At 40.6% G+C, this 19,876-nt stretch overlaps 1 protein-coding gene across 1 annotated transcript in view; it reads left to right on the top strand.

Annotated features, from left to right (window-relative positions):
- LOC127016504 (mucin-5AC-like) overlaps positions 1-19,876 on the top strand; it is a 41,825-nt gene that overhangs the window by 5,991 nt on the left and 15,958 nt on the right. The window contains 24 exon segments of the mRNA XM_050897029.1: positions 347-485; positions 2,254-2,364; positions 2,777-2,846; positions 3,633-3,770; positions 3,855-4,019; positions 4,768-4,862; positions 5,895-6,021; positions 6,605-6,860; positions 7,468-7,517; positions 8,079-8,179; positions 8,308-8,459; positions 9,004-9,142; positions 9,235-9,348; positions 9,677-9,856; positions 10,357-10,596; positions 11,191-11,347; positions 11,939-12,067; positions 12,433-12,574; positions 13,870-13,913; positions 14,014-14,220; positions 15,512-17,156; positions 17,249-17,642; positions 17,645-17,825; positions 17,828-19,865. Coding sequence (XP_050752986.1) covers positions 347-485; positions 2,254-2,364; positions 2,777-2,846; positions 3,633-3,770; positions 3,855-4,019; positions 4,768-4,862; positions 5,895-6,021; positions 6,605-6,860; positions 7,468-7,517; positions 8,079-8,179; positions 8,308-8,459; positions 9,004-9,142; positions 9,235-9,348; positions 9,677-9,856; positions 10,357-10,596; positions 11,191-11,347; positions 11,939-12,067; positions 12,433-12,574; positions 13,870-13,913; positions 14,014-14,220; positions 15,512-17,156; positions 17,249-17,642; positions 17,645-17,825; positions 17,828-19,865 — 7,014 coding nt within the window.

Below are 19,876 nucleotides of genomic sequence, written 5' to 3'. Positions count from 1 at the left end.
ACCACAAACATTCATGTTATTTTCCAAGAAATACTTAACATATTTGAAGCTTGAGCCATGCTAATGGAGATAAGGGGCGATCCTTCATATGCAGCAGAATGGATGCCAGGTTCACCAGGAATGAATTCTGTCCAAAGACTGGAAATGAACAGCAATATATAAAAAATTATCACTAATATAAATGTGCTTGCCCCATACTTATTCTGAGATTTCAAAGCAATGATGGTTTCTTTGACAGTACGATCAATGCTTCAAGAAGAAAATTAAGGCATCAACTGCCCTTATTTTCTCTTATTTCATTTACACTTGTGTTACCCAAGGTTACTGAATGCCTTCTTCATTTCAGTAACTGTGCTGGAGGTGAATGGTCTTGTATCACCCAGTCATGCCCCGGGACTTGCAGTATTGCAGGAGGCTCCCATATTTCAACATTTGATGAGAAATATTATTCCTTCTTCGGAGACTGTAGCTATGTCCTAACCAAGGTAAAAATGATTCACAATCCTTGCTAAAGCAATATGCTAAAGGAAAACATTTTTATTATACATAATGTTGTTTAATTAAAACTACTGGCAATCACATTAACTTTCTGAAACTTAGAGGGTCAACATGGAGCCTTAAATGAATTTCAGGGGGCTTTCTGTTAGGGTTATACTAAATAAACATATTATAGTAGTTTTGTGTTCTTTGATCATTGTTTAAGAATTACACTGAGTTTTTAGGTTTCATGAAACAATCTCCATGCTTCCCATTAATTTTTTAATTACATATTGCCTGTCTGGTGTTTTATAACAACTTCTTTCTGAGCAATGTGTTTATTATGTCCATTGTTACTGACCTTTTTGTCACAGTTAATATAGTTCAATGGCTTATTTGATTAACAGTATTCATAATGGAATTATTATTATACAGAATTCATGTGAGAGGAGTTACTTCATTAAGATGATCAACCTTCCAAACAGTCTTTCCCAGTAAACACAGAAGACTCTAGAGTTTAAAAGCATAAAGCTAAGAAGTCATATATATATTCTAAAACCTGAATTAGAAATTGATGACTTACAAAAATACCTAAGATTTACTGGAGTTTTTAGATTAGTAGGGACTGAATTCTGAGTAGATATATCTAAAATAATGACTACAGATTTGCAGATTTCAGAATCCTAGGTATATTTGTTGTTTATTTGTATTGGATGAGTGATGTAAACAATTTTCATAAAGACTTCATATTAAATAAAATCTGTTCTCAAAAAGCTCAAAATTAATTTTACCAAGAAAGAGAACCATAAAAACTTAGAAATGAGCTAGAATGAGGTAATTTAGAAATAGATTAGACTAAATCAATGAAACTTTTAAATGAGATTCACAAGCACTGGGCTCGATCCACACCGGGAGCATAGATCAGACTTACATGTTAAACACCCCTTTTGTCACCAACATGTAAAATTAGATTCTCAGAGGCTCTGGAGGTGCAGAAAAACCCTAAACTTGGACACAAAATGTCAAAAAGCCCACAATTTTAACATTAACTTTCCAGATGGCTGTAATTCTGCATCTCAGCTGTCCTCGATTTAATCTTCATTATGCCGAGAAAATGACAAGACGTGTTCAGAATCACAGCCTTCTGCATGTTTCCCTGTAACATCTTGGCCATTAGGCACACTTTCAATATAGCTCACCAAACACAGTCCAATGAAAATCAGAACCAAGAGAAAAACTGAATTTTACCTTTATTCAGTAGCTTAGTGAATAGTGATTTTAGCTTAATTTTCTCCTATGAGAGGATATTTAAATGCATATTTCCTACCTGTTAAAAGAATGTCCAAATCACCAGGGTCTTTGATAATCTGTTCAGTGCAGAAGGGACTGGAAACAATTTCTCTCCTCTCCCAGGTAAACATCATAACCAATAGGCAAGAAAGGCACACTTCCTTCTTCTTCTCTAGCATATTAAACTAGTATTACCTAAACATTAGGAACTAGTATTACCTAAACATTAGGAAGTTTTAATGTTCAGCTTAATACGTCTAACTTGCCCTTGAATGTCAGAAGTAATGGATAGTTTCCACTGTGCAGACTGCATGAATGCCAGCTTACTTGGTGACTGTATACATATATGTAAGAACATATGAGCAGGAAGAAAATTTTTAAAAACTCACTTTACTAAGAATGCTATTTGAGTGTGAACTTTTTAAACATAACAATATTTTAATATAACAAATCCTGTTAACTATATGTTTTGTTTTCTTCCTCTAGCTCTGTGACAGCAATGAATTCACTGTTCTGGGAGATATCCACAAGTGTGGCCTGACTGACACTGAGACATGCCTCAAGGGTATAGCCGTCAGCCTAAGTGGAGGACAAACTGTAAGTAGCAAATGTAGACACCTAACATTCTGCAGGGATGTTTTCAAAGCTTAATAGACAAGTAGTTTGCAAATGACACATAACCGCACAGACAGGAAATCTGCACTGATTTTTTGTTGTATCTCATTTGAACATTATTCAAAGAAAAATTAAGAATAAAGTAGGTACATTGGAAGTCAAGATCCTAGTAGTTTTCTGTCATTTAGTTATCTGTGGGCTTTTGTTTGTTTGTTTTGACAGTCAATGGACCACAGCAATACAGATTAAAGAAATAGTACAGGAATCAGAACGTCATCACAGTCTCCCCCCAGTTTTTTTCCTTTATCCTGAACAATACTAGATAGAAGATACTTGGAAAGTGTTTTACCTTTCCTAAATATGCTTGATAATCATTGCCTTTTCTTGTGGACAGAACATTGTGATCCAGTCTTCCGGCAGTGTATTTGTGAATATGATCTACACACAGCTGCCATTCTCTGCGGGTAAGTTCCTCTGGAAGACTTCTGTAATGTTTCTCATTTTTTACTTTAAAATGTTATTACATCAGTTAATCTAAAGCCAAATTCTACCTTTGGTTATACTGCAGCAAACCCAAGGTACTCCAATAGAGCATAGTCTCTCATTTTTAAAGTAATAGGGCTTGCCTATTCAACTCTTATAATTTTAGCAAAATTATGGTCTAATTTTAGCAATATCTAATTAAATGGAGATTCAATTCAAGCAAATAGTATCATTGCACACTTCCAGATCCAAACATTGCCATAAGAGAGGAAAGAAAAATTCTGATATGCAACAGGACTCCAATATCTCAAGTCATTTAGTTCCCTGTGTTCCCTCTGTCCCTTTGCTTGGTGCACCTGCATCACTGGAGAGTTTCTCTCACGCCAGTTCTTCTCAGATACTACTGCACCTGAACAGAAAGCAAACCATGAAAGGACAGAGTAGGTCCAGGTTGGAGTCTACCACTAAATCATGCTATATCATTTTCATCAAGCGAAGGTGGTCTTTTAAACAGCAACAGAAGTGTGTTCTTCCCCTTATTTTAAAACACCTGACAGAAAGCGGAGGGTTTTTATACACTTGTTGTTTAGGATAAAGATAGCCTGTTTTCGTGCTGGATTTGAAATCCTATATGGATCATTTTTCCCCAGTTCTTCAGAAATTAGGATCATATCAAACACAGCTGTAAAATCCCTCTATATAATGAACAGTTATTTCAACTGCTCATCTCATATGAAATTATAACTCTTATGTTCTTATGTCCCTAGCGAATGTCACCATCTTCAGACCATCATCTTTCTTCATCATTCTGCAAACAACCTTTGGCCTTCAGCTAGAGATTCAGCTCGTGCCTCTCATGCAACTTTTTATAGACCTAGACCCATCACATAAAGGGCAGACCTGTGGTAAGTGATCTTATTGTAACAACTGCCTTCATCAGTACGCTTCATTTGGTAGGAGACTTTCACAGCCCATCTGCTTCCTTTTAGGTCTCTGTGGAAACTTCAATGACATGCAGACAGATGATTTCAAAACTACCAGTGGTGTAATAGAGGGTACTTCAGCTGCCTTTGGCAACACTTGGAAAACTCGGGCTGATTGTCCTGATGCCAAAAATACCTTTGAGAACCCCTGTACTGTCAGCATACAAAATGGTAAGCTCAGTATATAGTAGCCTCTTCTATTCTCTTTTAAGATGGAAAGAAGGAATAAGCTGATCAACCACCAAGCATTTAGTCAAAATAACAGTGGGCCATTTGCACACACACTATTTTCCTCAGTTGACAGTAGAAGTCTTCAATTAATAAATAATAACTAGGATAATACTTTGGATCTTCAAAAATATTCCTTTGGATAAAGAAAGCAAGTGTTTTTGTCAATTTACTTAAAGGAAACTGGAACCACACAGTGTATCAAGGATCCATCCCTGATTGTCATATAGGAAAAAAGCTGTGCATAGCCCTACTGAAGGTTGGACTCAGTGTGGCCCTTCCACAGTTAGACTGAGAACCTGACTTAGAATTCAGAGCTTCATAGCTCTCAGGCTCCATTTCAGCCAATGAAATACGTAATTTTTGAGCATTCACAAGCCACTCTTCTGTTTTCTGAGATGAACCAGCATATTTTTAATTCACAATGTGAACCTTCTTCTTCAAAATTCAGCTAAGGATGTCTTAGTTTATTCCATGACAACTACCATGAATTAAGAGCATTCAGTTTATGAAGTGTTCATATTTCTGCATAGAGGAAGTGAAAGACTGTTTGTGTTTCAGCAAAAGCAGAGCTGAATTCTATTGTAAAGTTAAGCTGCTGCAATTTCCCTGCAGGAAGTATAGTTATATTGAGACAAGAGTTTAGACAATCAAGTGCAATAGAAATTCTTATCATGCTTTCAATTCACAGACCAGTATGCTCAGCACTGGTGCGGACTGCTCTCTGATACCATGGGACCTTTTGCTGAATGTCATTCAACAGTGAATCCAGAAGTTTACCAGAAGGTACTTGGCTCTTGACTTTTTCCCAATTAAAAGAAAAAGACTCAGATTTCTGATACTAACACCTGAGAGAATAACTTGCCAGTTGGGAGGAGATACATTCATGATAGTTCTTTTCAAGCCAAGGGTTCATTTTTATCTACACATCATAATAATTACTCCTCTGTAAAGGTATCTTTCTTTCCATTCCCAGGAGGAAAAACTTACAGGCATATTCCTGCTGCCTGTATTTTTAGGTACTAACCTAAATGCCTAAGCTAGGAGCTTGGACACTCTGGACTCCTTTATCAGGTCAAAGGACAAAAACCATCCCTCCTGAGATATAAGGAAAGCTTTAGTCAGAATCTTAACTAGCACTTCGCTTAGTTGCTTCGAACTGCTCTCAGAAGGCTTTTGCATATATCCAAGGACAAGGCAAGAAATGTGTGTAAGAAGCAGCAAAGAGATTTAGATAAAACATGAACAAAAATGTTCCAGGAATTCAAGGTGATGAAGCTCTGGAACAGACTGCCTGGGGACTTTACAAAGTCTCCCTGTTATTGGAAATCTGTAAGATTATGTTCAACAAACACAGTCTGGAATGAAAACATTATAGTCACCTTGCCCAGCATAGCAATACATTAAATGACTTCTTGTTTTCTTCGTTCCTCTGATGCAGAGAGCCCAAGCTGCTAAGCCTAAGCCCAAGCCCTAGAAGTTGGGTGGCATCAAAAACCCTCTACTCGTTCTCAGTATATATGGCACAGTGGCTACAAACTGGAAGTAGTTGGGAAACCTACCAACACCTGAAAAATTAAAAAAGAACAAGAAAAAGAAAAAACAGTTTAAAATTGTGGGCCTCTAATTACTCTCTCTCCTTGCAAACAATCTTTTTTGAAAGTGCGCAATGAAATCTTCAAATGAAAAACAGACATATGTTTACTTATGCATATGCATTACACTCACTTTTAGCTCTAACGAACAAGACACTCTAAAATAAAGCGCCATGGCTTTGACATGACAATCTGATGATCATATGTCATCCTCTGTTCCTAGAACTGCATGTTTGACACGTGTAACTGTGAGAAGAGTGAGGACTGCATGTGTGCTGCCCTTTCCAGCTATGTCAGGGCCTGTGCCGCTAAAGGAGTTCTCCTCACTGGATGGAGGAACAAAGCCTGCAGTAAGTTCTACATGCCTTTGCCTCTTGAAAATGATCATTCAGAAGGCCCCACACAGCAGCTCTCAGGGATTCCCACAGTAAATTATGTTAAATTGTGTTTTAAGTATAGCATTGACTTTCAAGAATTTGAGGAGGAAGGGAATACTATAAAAGACAAGCAGTAAGCAGGGAGAAATATAAAAAAGAGGCTTTATTAGATTACTTGCTCAGAACCAGCAGAAGCAATGTGGACCTCAATATCCTTGCAATAGGAATAAAATAAGTGGGGTGTTTCTCAATTTACTTTGACGAAAAAAATAAAAATAGCAATGAAGAAAAAACACATTATGCATTAATATAATTCAACTTTTTCCTTTTTTCAACCTGGACAAAACATTTGTATTCTTGACACATTTATAGGGGAAAATTCTGCTCTAGCAGTACAAAAAAAAAAAATTACATTATCGAGGATATCAGTAAAGCACATGTACATGCATTGCCATGTTTATCATATATACTTTACCTCAAAGTAAAAAAACCTGCATTTGTACCTACATTGATTCTTAAATGAACTACAAATGTAACTCACTTTTTTACTCTCAAGCAAAATACACCACCTTGTGTCCGAAATCCTTGAAGTACACTTACAATGTCGATTCCTGTCAACCCACCTGCCGGTCTCAGAGTGAGCCTGATGTCACATGCAGCATCAAGTTTGTCCCAGTTGATGGCTGCACCTGCATAAATGGAAACTACATGGATGAAAGTGGCGAATGTGTGCCTGCTTCTAGCTGTCCTTGTTACTACAAAGGAATGCCTCTGTCTTCTGGAGAAGTTATTCATGATAATGGTGTTGTCTGGTAAGAGATTTGTAAACAAAAGAATGAGATTGGATATAGGCAATCATGAAACCATATATACATTATGCAATCTATTCAAATCAAATGCATTTCTCTCCCTAATAATTTCAATACAAAAAAATCACAGATCCTTAAAAATTGTTAGGGCTATCCATGTTTAGAAGATTGTACTTAAGACTACTACCGGAATTCAACAAACCGTACTGTGGTGGGTTAGCCTTGGTTAACAGCCAAACTCCCACTCAGTCACTCACTCCCCACCACACATACTTTTCTTATCCATGACTGTAAAAGACCTGTTCCATGGCGAAAGATGCTTGATAATCCCATTACAGATTATTCTCATTATGAATGGAATCTAAACTATTCTGAAGGACAGTTTTTAACAAGGCAAATGGACAGAGCAAACCTGTCTTTATATAGAATATACTTGTGTTTTGGTCTGCTCTAATATAAAATATTTTTTAATAGTACAAACTATTCTGATAAAGGACACTTTTTCTCTGTTTTATCACACAGTAATTTTTCATAATTTCAAATTCATTAGGAAACAAGCTGAAACTTAACAAGGAGAAGCAAAAACTTATCCATTCTCTTTTTTTTATAGCACTTGCACCTATGGAAAGCTGAGTTGCATTGGACAGAAACCTGAACCAGGTAACATATCACTTAAGATTTTCTTTAATTCTGCTTTTCCATCTTCATCCTATTCAGTTCTCTCTTTTTTTATTACAATGATGCAAATTGTACAAGTCTGAAATCAAACAAGAAAATGAAATGATGACTTCTGTAATGTAGAGGATATTCCCAAAATATAAAGAAACACTGTCTTACCTTTCAGATGGCTGAAACAAGTTATAACCTCCTGGGTTACCCAGGGGAAAAGAATAGTTGGTCACCTCACTGAACCCAAGGAGAAAACTGTCCACATTTTAAATAAAATAAAAGTACTAAATTTTTTTTTTTTTCTGAAAGGAAGTGTTTCAGGAAGCTAACTAAAGGTTAATTTCCATGAGTAGTCCAAGCATGAGCACAAAACCCAGATGAGCATGACTTCAAAACAATATTCAGTTTCTCTTTCTGGTCAAATGCATTATATTAAGGTACACGTATCTCACAAAGGAGTCTTTTTTTTTTTTCTTCAGTCTGCATTAAGGAAACACAAAGATATAAATACATGGTTGATCTCACATTTCTCATGGCTTTTCTCTCTTTCAGTCTGTGTACCTCCCATGATCTACATTGACTGTGGCAATGCCACTGCAGATATGGTAGGAGCAGGATGCCAGAAGAGCTGTCAGACTCTAGATATGGAATGTGTAAGTATAGACTCTTTATATCGAGTTGAAAGCATATTAAACTAGATCTCTTTTACAACTGCCAGCTGCAGCTGGACTCTTCTATCAGGGAAACGTTCCAAGTCATGTTTTCTATATGATCCTTACAGTATAGAACCCACTGTGTCTCTGGCTGTGTATGTCCTCCTAATCAAGTGTTAGATGGCAAAGGTGGCTGTACAGCTCCAGAAGACTGTCCATGTGTTCACAATGGGAATTCCTACAGTCCAGGAGAATCAATCAGAGTTGGTTGTAACAACTGGTAAGAGTATATTGAAAAATATTATTTTCAAGCATCTGAAAGGGAACAGTTTAAGCTCTACATGAATTACAGCATTTTACTCTAGCAGTATCAAGATTTATAGGAAGGAATCCTACAAAAGATGACCCACTTAGGACCTAAAAAGCAAGCTCTGTCTGTTTTTTGCAATGGCACACAGCACAGAAATTGCAAGTGGTCAGAAGAACAATATGGTTTGGATGTTTTTGTATTCATTCAAGTTAACAAAGCTTTTTTCCTCGCAGGCAATCCCTACATTTCAATACATCTAACAAGATTCGGAAATGAGAGATTTAAAGTATTTTCTAACCCAAATTATTCATGACATCATGAAGTAACACAGTCTTTGGGTAAATCCCAAAGGCTCTTGAGCTATGCTGCATTTCTGAGAATAAGCAAACTTTATTTTTTCATTATAGGCTTAACACATTTTAAAATCAGATTGATGTACATGGAGGAATGTACATATAGCTATATCATGTGTATGTCTGGTTTTTACATTTGGAGTGCTTTTCGTCTTATGTAGCACATGTAGAAACAGAAAATGGCACTGCTCCGAGGAATCTTGCCTGGAAACCTGTTCTGTTTATGGAGATGGGCATTACACCACTTTTGATGGCAAACGTTTTGATTTTGAAGGAGACTGTGAATATGTTCTGGTCCAGGTAATAGAGTCCTTCCCAGACTTTGCACTACCTTGCATTTTACATATGACCATGTAGCATAGTTAACACTGAATATCATTCCCCTGTTTCAGAACTACTGTGGTCAACAAGGTATGAATCAGGGAACCTTCAGAGTCATCACTGAGAATATTCCATGTGGCACTACAGGAACCACCTGCTCTAAGTCTATTAAAGTTTTCCTGGGGGTAAGTATTTTCTTTAATAATTTGTACCCCAGGCCTAATGTGCCAGAAGGACGGAACGAGTTGCCCCAGATAGACTGCATCATAGAAGTGTCCTCCAGGACAATGAAAATGTTACTACACATCTTTGCTCACTGCTAATGATTCTGCTCTCTGCTAGAGAAAGCAAAGGAGGGAATTCTAAAGAGAAATTGCTTAACATGAGGTTGTTGAATAGAATCATTTTGATAATAGAGTTATTATTTCAGTAACAATTACTGGCAATATATAAAACTGTACCCAATAGGTGACTTTTTTAATTGGCCTCTAACTTTTTCTTTTCCTGTCCTAGAACTATGAGCTGGTACTCAGTGATGGACACTCTGATGTCATCCAGAGGACACCTGGAGGAAAAATGCCATTCCAAATCCGTTCCATGGGCATCTACCTGGTGGTTGACACTACTGTTGGCCTGATACTCATGTGGGACAAGAAAACCAGTATATTCATCAAACTTAGTCCCAGCTTTCAGGTACATTTTAAAATCCAAAACCTGGACAAAATGATTCCTGAAATATGAAAACTGAAAAATGAAAAAAATGGAAATTTAGGCTGTAACTGGAAGACTGAAAGAGCAGCAATTGCATATTATTATCCTTGTAGTGTTGACTTAGATTGTGTACTACACATTTTCCTTAAATTACATTATTCAGCAATGGCATGACAGCAACTACATCAGTAGCTTTCTTCATGAAAAGCCCTCACTGAAGAAGTACATTCAGGATTAGATAAAACTAATTAGCTCAATACTAAGAACAAAAAACATGAGTCTACTCTGCTTTCTATCCTTATCTTTCCTAACAACAAGTTAGAGACATCTCTTCTTGAAAGGTATTTTATGAAAATGTCCAAGACTATTACTGAAGAGGCTCAGATAATCTTAAATAAGATTCATCCTGAGGTCTGTTACTCGCAGATACTGAGAAACTGTACCTTAGTGATCCTTGTCATTTTGTGTTTATCCCTATGCAGGGACATGTCTGCGGACTTTGCGGAAACTATGATGGCAATGGAAATAATGACTTCACTACTCGCAGTCAGTCTGTGGTAGGAAATGTGCTGGAGTTTGCCAATAGCTGGAAAGTGTCTTCTAGTTGCCCAAATGCCAATCGCACCAAGGATCCATGCACTGCGAACCCATACAGGAAAGCCTGGGCACAGAAGCAATGCAGCATCATTACCAGTGAAGTGTTTGCGAAGTGTCACACCCAGGTATGACACAAACTTCAGTCTTAAATTCTCTTGAGCCAGAGATTACATTAATTTTTATGTGGGATAGCTGAAAAATACGCTAAAATACACTTTGTCATGCTTGATAAAGTGAAGTCAGACCAAGTTCCAGGGAGACTGCATAGAAAGTATTTTCACTTTCATTTTCTCAGCTTGTGCCTTGAACTAGTACATTAAAGAAATTGATACTCGTTTTCTTTTAATAAAAGGGACAACCACAGATAAATCTCAGCATATGTTTATTTTCTAATGGCATCATTTTCTACTAATATAAATATCAGCCACTTGATATATATGACTGTGTGCTAGATTGTAGTAATATAACAGTATTCCTTCTGCAAATGTATCTTCAACATCAAATAGTTCTTAGCATTACAGCTTATTACTAATAGCTTTATTCCTCTAATAGCAATTTTCCTCTTGATTTTTCAAAGCATTCTCATGGTTTCTTCCTTTCTTATCTTTCTCACACATACAGACTTGTCAGTTTCAGATATTTTATTCAGCTTTTTTAGGACAGTGAATGCCTTTTCAAAGAGAACAAGTGCATGAAAACTCAAATGTTTTCTCCAACAGATTGAACCAAATGAATATTATCAAGCATGCGTGGATGATGCTTGTGCCTGTGACACTGGAGGAGACTGTGAATGTTTCTGTACAGCAGTAGCCGCCTATGCTGAAGCATGCAATGAACTGGACATCTGCATTTCATGGAGAACCCCATCCATTTGTCGTGAGTGTCACCCTACTACTTGTTCAAGGGGTCCGAGGGAAAGAAAACAGAGAAGAAAAAAAGAAAAAAAAGTAGAACGAAGAAAGAAAGAAGGATAAAATTGTATTTTTAAGAGGCACCGCTGTATTCTAAAAACAGCAAAAAAACCACAAAGCAAGTTGGGTAAATCACTGGAAGCCAATCTATCTTCTTAAAATGAAATCATTGATAGTAACTTTACCAGTGGTGTCATTAGTATCTGTTTTACTTGTCTGGTATGATACACAACTGGTGAACTATAGCATTATATTACTCCCCCACCTGTCTACATCCGGCTCAGTGTAAATAAGTATTAGTGCACACTAGCTAAAATCAGTGATTCAATTAATTGATTTTTCATGCTTAATGTGTAACTCTGTTCTATGCTTTATAACTTTATTGGTGTCAAAAGGTGGTAGAAGTGTAACAATTGTATTAAATTAGAAATAAGACAATATACTGTTCACCACCTATGTGATTATGCTGATCACGTGGGATTTTTACCCAGCAAAACTGAAAGACTGTAAAGCAAAAAGATCAAAGGTCTTTTTCTGTCATTTCTCCTTCCTCTAGCTCTGTTCTGTGATTACTACAATCCACAAGGGGAATGTGAGTGGCACTACAAGCCATGCGGAGCCCCTTGTATGAAGACCTGCAATAATCCAAGCGGGAACTGCCTTCATGAGTTGAGAGGTTTGGAAGGTAAACATAATTATGCATATCTCATTCTACTTATAAGAAGCTAAAATACAATATGATTAACAAAATTTATATTATTCAGTTTATGACATGTTTATGTTAGATTATGACATGTTTATGTTAGAAATTATAAGAAGAGATTTTCTAATTAGTATCTTACTCCCTAATGGATCATGACCTTGTTTGGAGTGAAGACGAGGACAAAATGCTCCAAAGCTTAATGTACAATCAAAGGAACAGCAGTAACAGAGTCTGAAATTCCACTTACCATATGGGATAATTTGGGGAAAGCAGATATAAGCAGACTATAGAGTTACTTCTACTTGTGAAAGACCTAGTGTCAACATAACTCTCATTTTTTATTGCAGGCTGCTATCCACACTGTCCAAAGAATAAGCCCTATTTTGATGAAGAAACCATGACTTGTGTTTCTAATTGTGGTTGTTATGAAAATGGGAAAAATTACAAACCAGGACTGCAGATGCCTTCAAAGCAGAATTGTCAATCATGGTAGGATTAGTAAAGATTTTTAAACGTTGAGTTTAAAGTTGTGGAACATAATTCATCATGCATTAAGTTTTTTGTTTGCCAACAGGAACCAGGCCAATCAGAGGCTGCTGAATAATGTCTAATTTTCTTCCATTCCCAGGAACTTAAGTGATGACATGGTGAAACATTTTACCATAGAGAGATTAAATCACTACTTATTCTGTATTCTTATTAAAGTACCTTTAAATTATTATTATTATCATTATTAAATTAAGTAAAAACAAACTAAAATAATAATAGTTACGGCAATAGTCTGAGAATTTTTATTAAGATATCCCTAAAATCGTTACGTGAAATTATTTAGAAGTTAGTAGGCAACTAATCTTCATTGTTTTGAGCTTGTTTTTGTTATTGCTACTTGCATAGCTTGTTTTGTTATTGGTACTTGCATATTTGCAACAGTCAGCAAGTATTCCCACACATTCTGTCAGAATTGATGACATGTTGGGACAACTGCTGCTAAGCCTTCTATCAAATAGCACAAAGTTAGCAGAACCAGTTGTGAAGCACTTAACACCTATCCCAAGATACCTTTAAAGTAGCTACACTTGAATACTGTAAGCAGTGCAGTCAGAATGGCAAAGAGCTTAGCCTGAAGCCCATCTGAGCTAACCCAACTTTCATGGCATGTTTTGCAGTTCATAGACACCTTTGCCTGCATCATCTACGTTGTTAACAGCACTAAACCTAACTTGTTAAATACATATCTATATTTACTTAAGTTTATTTAGTGTACAGATGCCCTTAGTCACTGTAAATAGATATATCAAGATTCAGTTCTTAACAGATAATAGATAAATTCCCTTTAAAACCAGAATGCTTTCTTGCATCTTTTGGAAGTCTAATGGAAATTTTGCTGGGTAGACAACCTCAACATCCACGATACAGTGATCCTTTCTCAAATGATACATTTACTGCACTTTCCCCTCCAAAAAATAAGTATACCTATCAGGGAGATAAGAACATTTCAAATCACCCCTCCCCGCATCTTTGCCCAGGCCCCAAAAGCACCGATAAGGATACTACATGTTTAGTATGCTGGCATAGAAGAGTTGCCTTTCTTGCCAGAAAAGAGAGTGATCCTACCTAACCTGAATTTGTGCAGCAGAACTGAATATCTAACTCAGAGAAGACAGGGTCTTTCTACATTTAAACACACGATGAATAGCAAAGGATCAATAGAAAAAATTGAAACGTAAAATGATGTCATGAATCAATATATTCATATTCATCATCTCCTTTTTTCTCTTTTCCAGTGAATGCACAAATCATGGCAAAAAATGCAAATATGATGAATATGGTATGTTGAAAAAGTTGGTTTTATCTGAATAGGATGCATTTGAAGTACTCTGCTCTGTGTTTTCAGATACCAAGGAATAATACTGTCTTTTGATTTACAGAATGTGTCTGCATTTATGAGGGACAGAAATACAACTATAAAGACGTGATCTACAATACTACAGATGGCACAGGAGGGTGTATGGTCGCAATCTGTGGTCCCAATGGAACGCTTCAAAGGGTTGTGTATGACTGTCCAACCTCATCATCACCCACAACAGGAACAACGTTTCACTTCAGCACTACGCCACCTGCCACTACTTCCACAGGTACATCCTTTGTAGCCCATAAGAGCGTATTCTGTTCATTAGTGAGGAAAATATAGCTACAAAACCATGCCCACACTCACAACATAAATGAATTAATACAACCTCAAAATAAATGACAGTAAGTCTCATTTGTTATTAGCATTTGGTTTCAGTCAGTATTTGGTAACCAAACTAATACAAGGAAATAAAGATAGAAAATAAAACCACTTCTGAAACACCAAAATGGAAACCACTGCACACCGGTTTGATACTATTATTTTGCTTATCTTCATAGTGAACAACAAAAAAACAGTATCAGATTTATTATCTGTAATTGTAACTATTTCTATACCTGGAATAATCTTTACTGAACGAATAATTCATTATTTTTCCTATTAAATTACAGAATGATTACTTTCTGTAAAATTCCTGGTAGGGTACATGGTATTTATAATTACAGTACTAAGTGGATTGCTCAGATACTGGCACTGAGATACTGAAATTTTCATTTCTAGAATTCCTGTTCAGCATTCTTCAGGTTGGTAATCTCTAATTACTATGGGCACTTGTTGTTTAATGAAATAAGTATTCAGTATAAAATTTAGAACTACAAGTTTTGAAATCACAGAAACCATCAGCACTGCTGGAATTCATTAGTCATTTTCCAGCCGTTTCACAATGAGAATTCACCTGCAAAAGCTTATGGAGTGCTTTCCAATCAATAAATCATTTCATAAAACCACAGCTAAAGTACAAAGTGTAGGGGTGTTAATAATGCTGCATTAGACATCTTTTACTTCAAATGGAGGAGCAAAGACAATGCAGCATATTACATGAGGAGTCAACTCATTTGGAAGAAAAAAGTACCTATGAATCTTGATGCATAGACTAAATATTATTCTTTCCACTGGATTTGAATCAGGCTTTGACATTCCAGAGAGACTAGTAAATATTGAAGAAAGGTATAAACCAAGCAATTACACTGAATCAAATGCAAAAAAATGTGAGATTTTTTTTTTTCCCCAATGTGTATAAATTATGCCCGAGACTTATTTCAGCACTTTGTAAAAGATAATTAGCATTCTCTTGGGAAGTGACAGTTCCAAGCACATCAGTACATTAAATTGCTGGGTGATGGATTTTCTGTTCTATTTCGTATTAAATTATAAGTACACTAAACTTATGCACTACAGGCTCGCAATGCAAGCAAATGACCTTAGGAAAATTTTCAACCCATTTAATATAATAAAAAAGAAAATGTCTACAGGAATTTATTCTAAGTTTCATGGTCTCTTCTTTTTCTCTTTCACAGTGTCATCAACTACATCAGTATGTGTTCATGAAGTCTGTGAGTGGTCAGAATGGTATGATGGGAGTCTGCAAACTCCTGGCTACGATGGTGGAGATTTTGAAACCTTTGATAATTTGAGAGCTAAAGGTTATGAAGTCTGTAAATCTCCACGGGCTATTCAATGCAGAGCAGAGAAATTCCCTAATATACCACTGAAAGACCTTGGTGAAAAAGTAGAATGCAGTACAGAAGCTGGGCTTATATGTTACAACAAAGATCAAATTTCAACAATGTGCAGCAATTATGAAATCAGAATCTTATGTTGTGTTTTTGTACCATGCTCTTCCACAACATATTTCAGCACATCAACACCGATCACAACTACAGCTAAGAGCACAGAAGCATCAAGTCCAACTGAAGAAACATCATTTTCAACCACTACAACATCACCAGTTACTACAACTTCTGAAAGTGTACCATTCACACCTTCAGCAACTAAAGAAACAATCACAAGCACAACCGAAATGACAACACCTGTCACCACTCCTCCTTCAACAACTCATCCTTGCATTAAAGAAGAATGTTACTGGTCAATGTGGTATGATGTCAGTTATCCAGGTTCTGGATACGATGATGGAGATTTTGATACAATTCAGAACATTAAAAATAAGGGATACAAAGTCTGTGATAACAGAAAGGCTGTTGAATGCAGAGCAGTAAGGTTCCCTAATACACCATATCGCCTCCTGGAGCAACACATAACATGTAACACAGAAGAAGGGTTGAAATGCTACAATAAAGACCAACTACCGCCCATCTGCTACAACTATGAACTAAGATTTAAATGCTGTACAAATATAATAGTACCGTGTCACCCAACAACAGCGCCGTATACAAATACACAAACATCAAAACCAACCCCAATTTTTTCAACAACGCTAAGGACATCATCCACAAAAGTATTCACAACACCACACTTAGAAACCAAATATAAGACAACTACAATATCAACGGCCACAGCAGAAACAGAACCTATTCATACCAGAATTACATCACAACCAATGACAACAACCAGAAATGAAACAAAGACCACAACAGCATCAAGTCCCACCACGCCAACACCTACCCCATCCTCCACCAGCCTGACCTCCACCACCACCACCCACTCCACTACCGCCTGCGAACCCGAACTGTGCTCCTGGAGCGAATGGTTCGACGTCGACTTCCCCTCCTCGGGGCCCAGCCAGGGAGACTTCGAAACCTACCAGCACATCCGCGCCGCCGGGAAGGAAGTCTGTCAACATCCAAAGGAAATCGACTGCCGGGCGGAGGACTACCCCGAGGTTTCCATCCAATACGTCAGACAGGTCGTGCAGTGCGACGTCCACTTTGGACTGGTGTGCAAGAACGAAGACCAGACTGGCAAATTTAAGATGTGCCTCAACTACAAGATCCGCGTCCTCTGCTGCAGCCCTAACTACAACTGCCCAACCACCAGCCCCTTGCCCACCACCAGCCCCACCACCAGCACCACCCACAGATCAGCCAGCACCGCCCCACCCTCCACCACAGTCACGACCTCCACCTCCACAACCTACTCCCCCACCACGCGGCCCACCTCCTCACAAACCACGCCGCAAACCTCCACCAGCACCACCAGCCCCACGCCGACACCTACCCATCCTCCACCAGCCTGACCTCCACCACCACCACCACCCACTCCACTACCGCCTGCGAACCCGAACTGTGCTCCTGGAGCGAATGGTTCGACGTCGACTTCCCCTCCTCGGGGCCCAGCCAGGGAGACTTCGAAACCTACCAGCACATCCGCGCCGCCGGGAAGGAAGTCTGTCAACATCCAAAGGAAATCGACTGCCGGGCGGAGGACTACCCCGAGGTTTCCATCCAATACGTCGGACAGGTCGTGCAGTGCGACGTCCACTTTGGACTGGTGTGCAAGAACGAAGACCAGACTGGCAAATTTAAGATGTGCCTCAACTACAAGATCCGCGTCCTCTGCTGCAGCCCTAACTACAACTGCCCAACCACCAGCCCCTTGCCCACCACCAGCCCCACCACCAGCACCACCCACAGATCAGCCAGCACCGCCCCACCCTCCACCACAGTCACGACCTCCACCTCCACAACCTACTCCCCACCACGCGGCCCACCTCCTCACAAACCACGCCGCAAACCTCCACCAGCACCACCAGCCCCACGCCGACACCTACCCCATCCTCCACCAGCCTGACCTCCACCACCACCACCCACTCCACTACCGCCTGCGAACCCGAACTGTGCTCCTGGAGCGAATGGTTCGACGTCGACTTCCCCTCCTCGGGCCCAGCCAGGGAGACTTCGAAACCTACCAGCACATCCGCGCCGCCGGGAAGGAAGTCTGTCAACATCCAAAGGAAATCGACTGCCGGGCGGAGGACTACCCCGAGGTTTCCATCCAATACGTCGGACAGGTCGTGCAGTGCGACGTCCACTTTGGACTGGTGTGCAAGAACGAAGACCAGACTGGCAAATTTAAGATGTGCCTCAACTACAAGATCCGCGTCCTCTGCTGCAGCCCTAACTACAACTGCCCAACCACCAGCCCCTTGCCCACCACCAGCCCCACCACCAGCACCACCCACAGATCAGCCAGCACCGCCCCACCCTCCACCACAGTCACGACCTCCACCTCCACAACCTACTCCCCCACCACGCGGCCCACCTCCTCACAAACCACGCCGCAAACCTCCACCAGCACCACCAGCCCCACGCCGACACCTACCCCATCCTCCACCAGCCTGACCTCCACCACCACCACCACCCACTCCACTACCGCCTGCGAACCCGAACTGTGCTCCTGGAGCGAATGGTTCGACGTCGACTTCCCCTCCTCGGGGCCCAGCCAGGGAGACTTCGAAACCTACCAGCACATCCGCGCCGCCGGGAAGGAAGTCTGTCAACATCCAAAGGAAATCGACTGCCGGGCGGAGGACTACCCCGAGGTTTCCATCCAATACGTCGGACAGGTCGTGCAGTGCGACGTCCACTTTGGACTGGTGTGCAAGAACGAAGACCAGACTGGCAAATTTAAGATGTGCCTCAACTACAAGATCCGCGTCCTCTGCTGCAGCCCTAACTACAACTGCCCAACCACCAGCCCCTTGCCCACCACCAGCCCCACCACCAGCACCACCCACAGATCAGCCAGCACCGCCCCACCCTCCACCACAGTCACGACCTCCACCTCCACAACCTACTCCCCCACCACGCGGCCCACCTCCTCACAAACCACGCCGCAAACCTCCACCAGCACCACCAGCCCCACGCCGACACCTACCCCATCCTCCACCAGCCTGACCTCCACCACCACCACCCACTCCACTACCGCCTGCGAACCCGAACTGTGCTCCTGGAGCGAATGGTTCGACGTCGACTTCCCCTCCTCGGGGCCCAGCCAGGGAGACTTCGAAACCTACCAGCACATCCGCGCCGCCGGGAAGGAAGTCTGTCAACATCCAAAGGAAATCGACTGCCGGGCGGAGGACTACCCCGAGGTTTCCATCCAATACGTCGGACAGGTCGTGCAGTGCGACGTCCACTTTGGACTGGTGTGCAAGAACGAAGACCAGACTGGCAAATTTAAGATGTGCCTCAACTACAAGATCCGCGTCCTCTGCTGCAGCCCTAACTACAACTGCCCAACCACCAGCCCCTTGCCCACCACCAGCCCCACCACCAGCACCACCCACAGATCAGCCAGCACCGCCCCACCCTCCACCACAGTCACGACCTCCACCTCCACAACCTACTCCCCCACCACGCGGCCCACCTCCTCACAAACCACGCCGCAAACCTCCACCAGCACCACCAGCCCCACGCCGACACCTACCCCATCCTCCACCAGCCTGACCTCCACCACCACCACCACCCACTCCACTACCGCCTGCGAACCCGAACTGTGCTCCTGGAGCGAATGGTTCGACGTCGACTTCCCCTCCTCGGGGCCCAGCCAGGGAGACTTCGAAACCTACCAGCACATCCGCGCCGCCGGGAAGGAAGTCTGTCAACATCCAAAGGAAATCGACTGCCGGGCGGAGGACTACCCCGAGGTTTCCATCCAATACGTCGGACAGGTCGTGCAGTGCGACGTCCACTTTGGACTGGTGTGCAAGAACGAAGACCAGACTGGCAAATTTAAGATGTGCCTCAACTACAAGATCCGCGTCCTCTGCTGCAGCCCTAACTACAACTGCCCAACCACCAGCCCCTTGCCCACCACCAGCCCCACCACCAGCACCACCCACAGATCAGCCAGCACCGCCCCACCCTCCACCACAGTCACGACCTCCACCTCCACAACCTACTCCCCCACCACGCGGCCCACCT

The sequence above is a fragment of the Gymnogyps californianus genome, chromosome 5 (genome assembly GCF_018139145.2).
Source record: "Gymnogyps californianus isolate 813 chromosome 5, ASM1813914v2, whole genome shotgun sequence".
Taxonomy (NCBI): Eukaryota; Metazoa; Chordata; class Aves; order Accipitriformes; family Cathartidae; genus Gymnogyps; species Gymnogyps californianus.
Note: the sequence above shows the minus strand (reverse complement) of the source record. Positions and strands in the feature narration are given on the sequence as shown.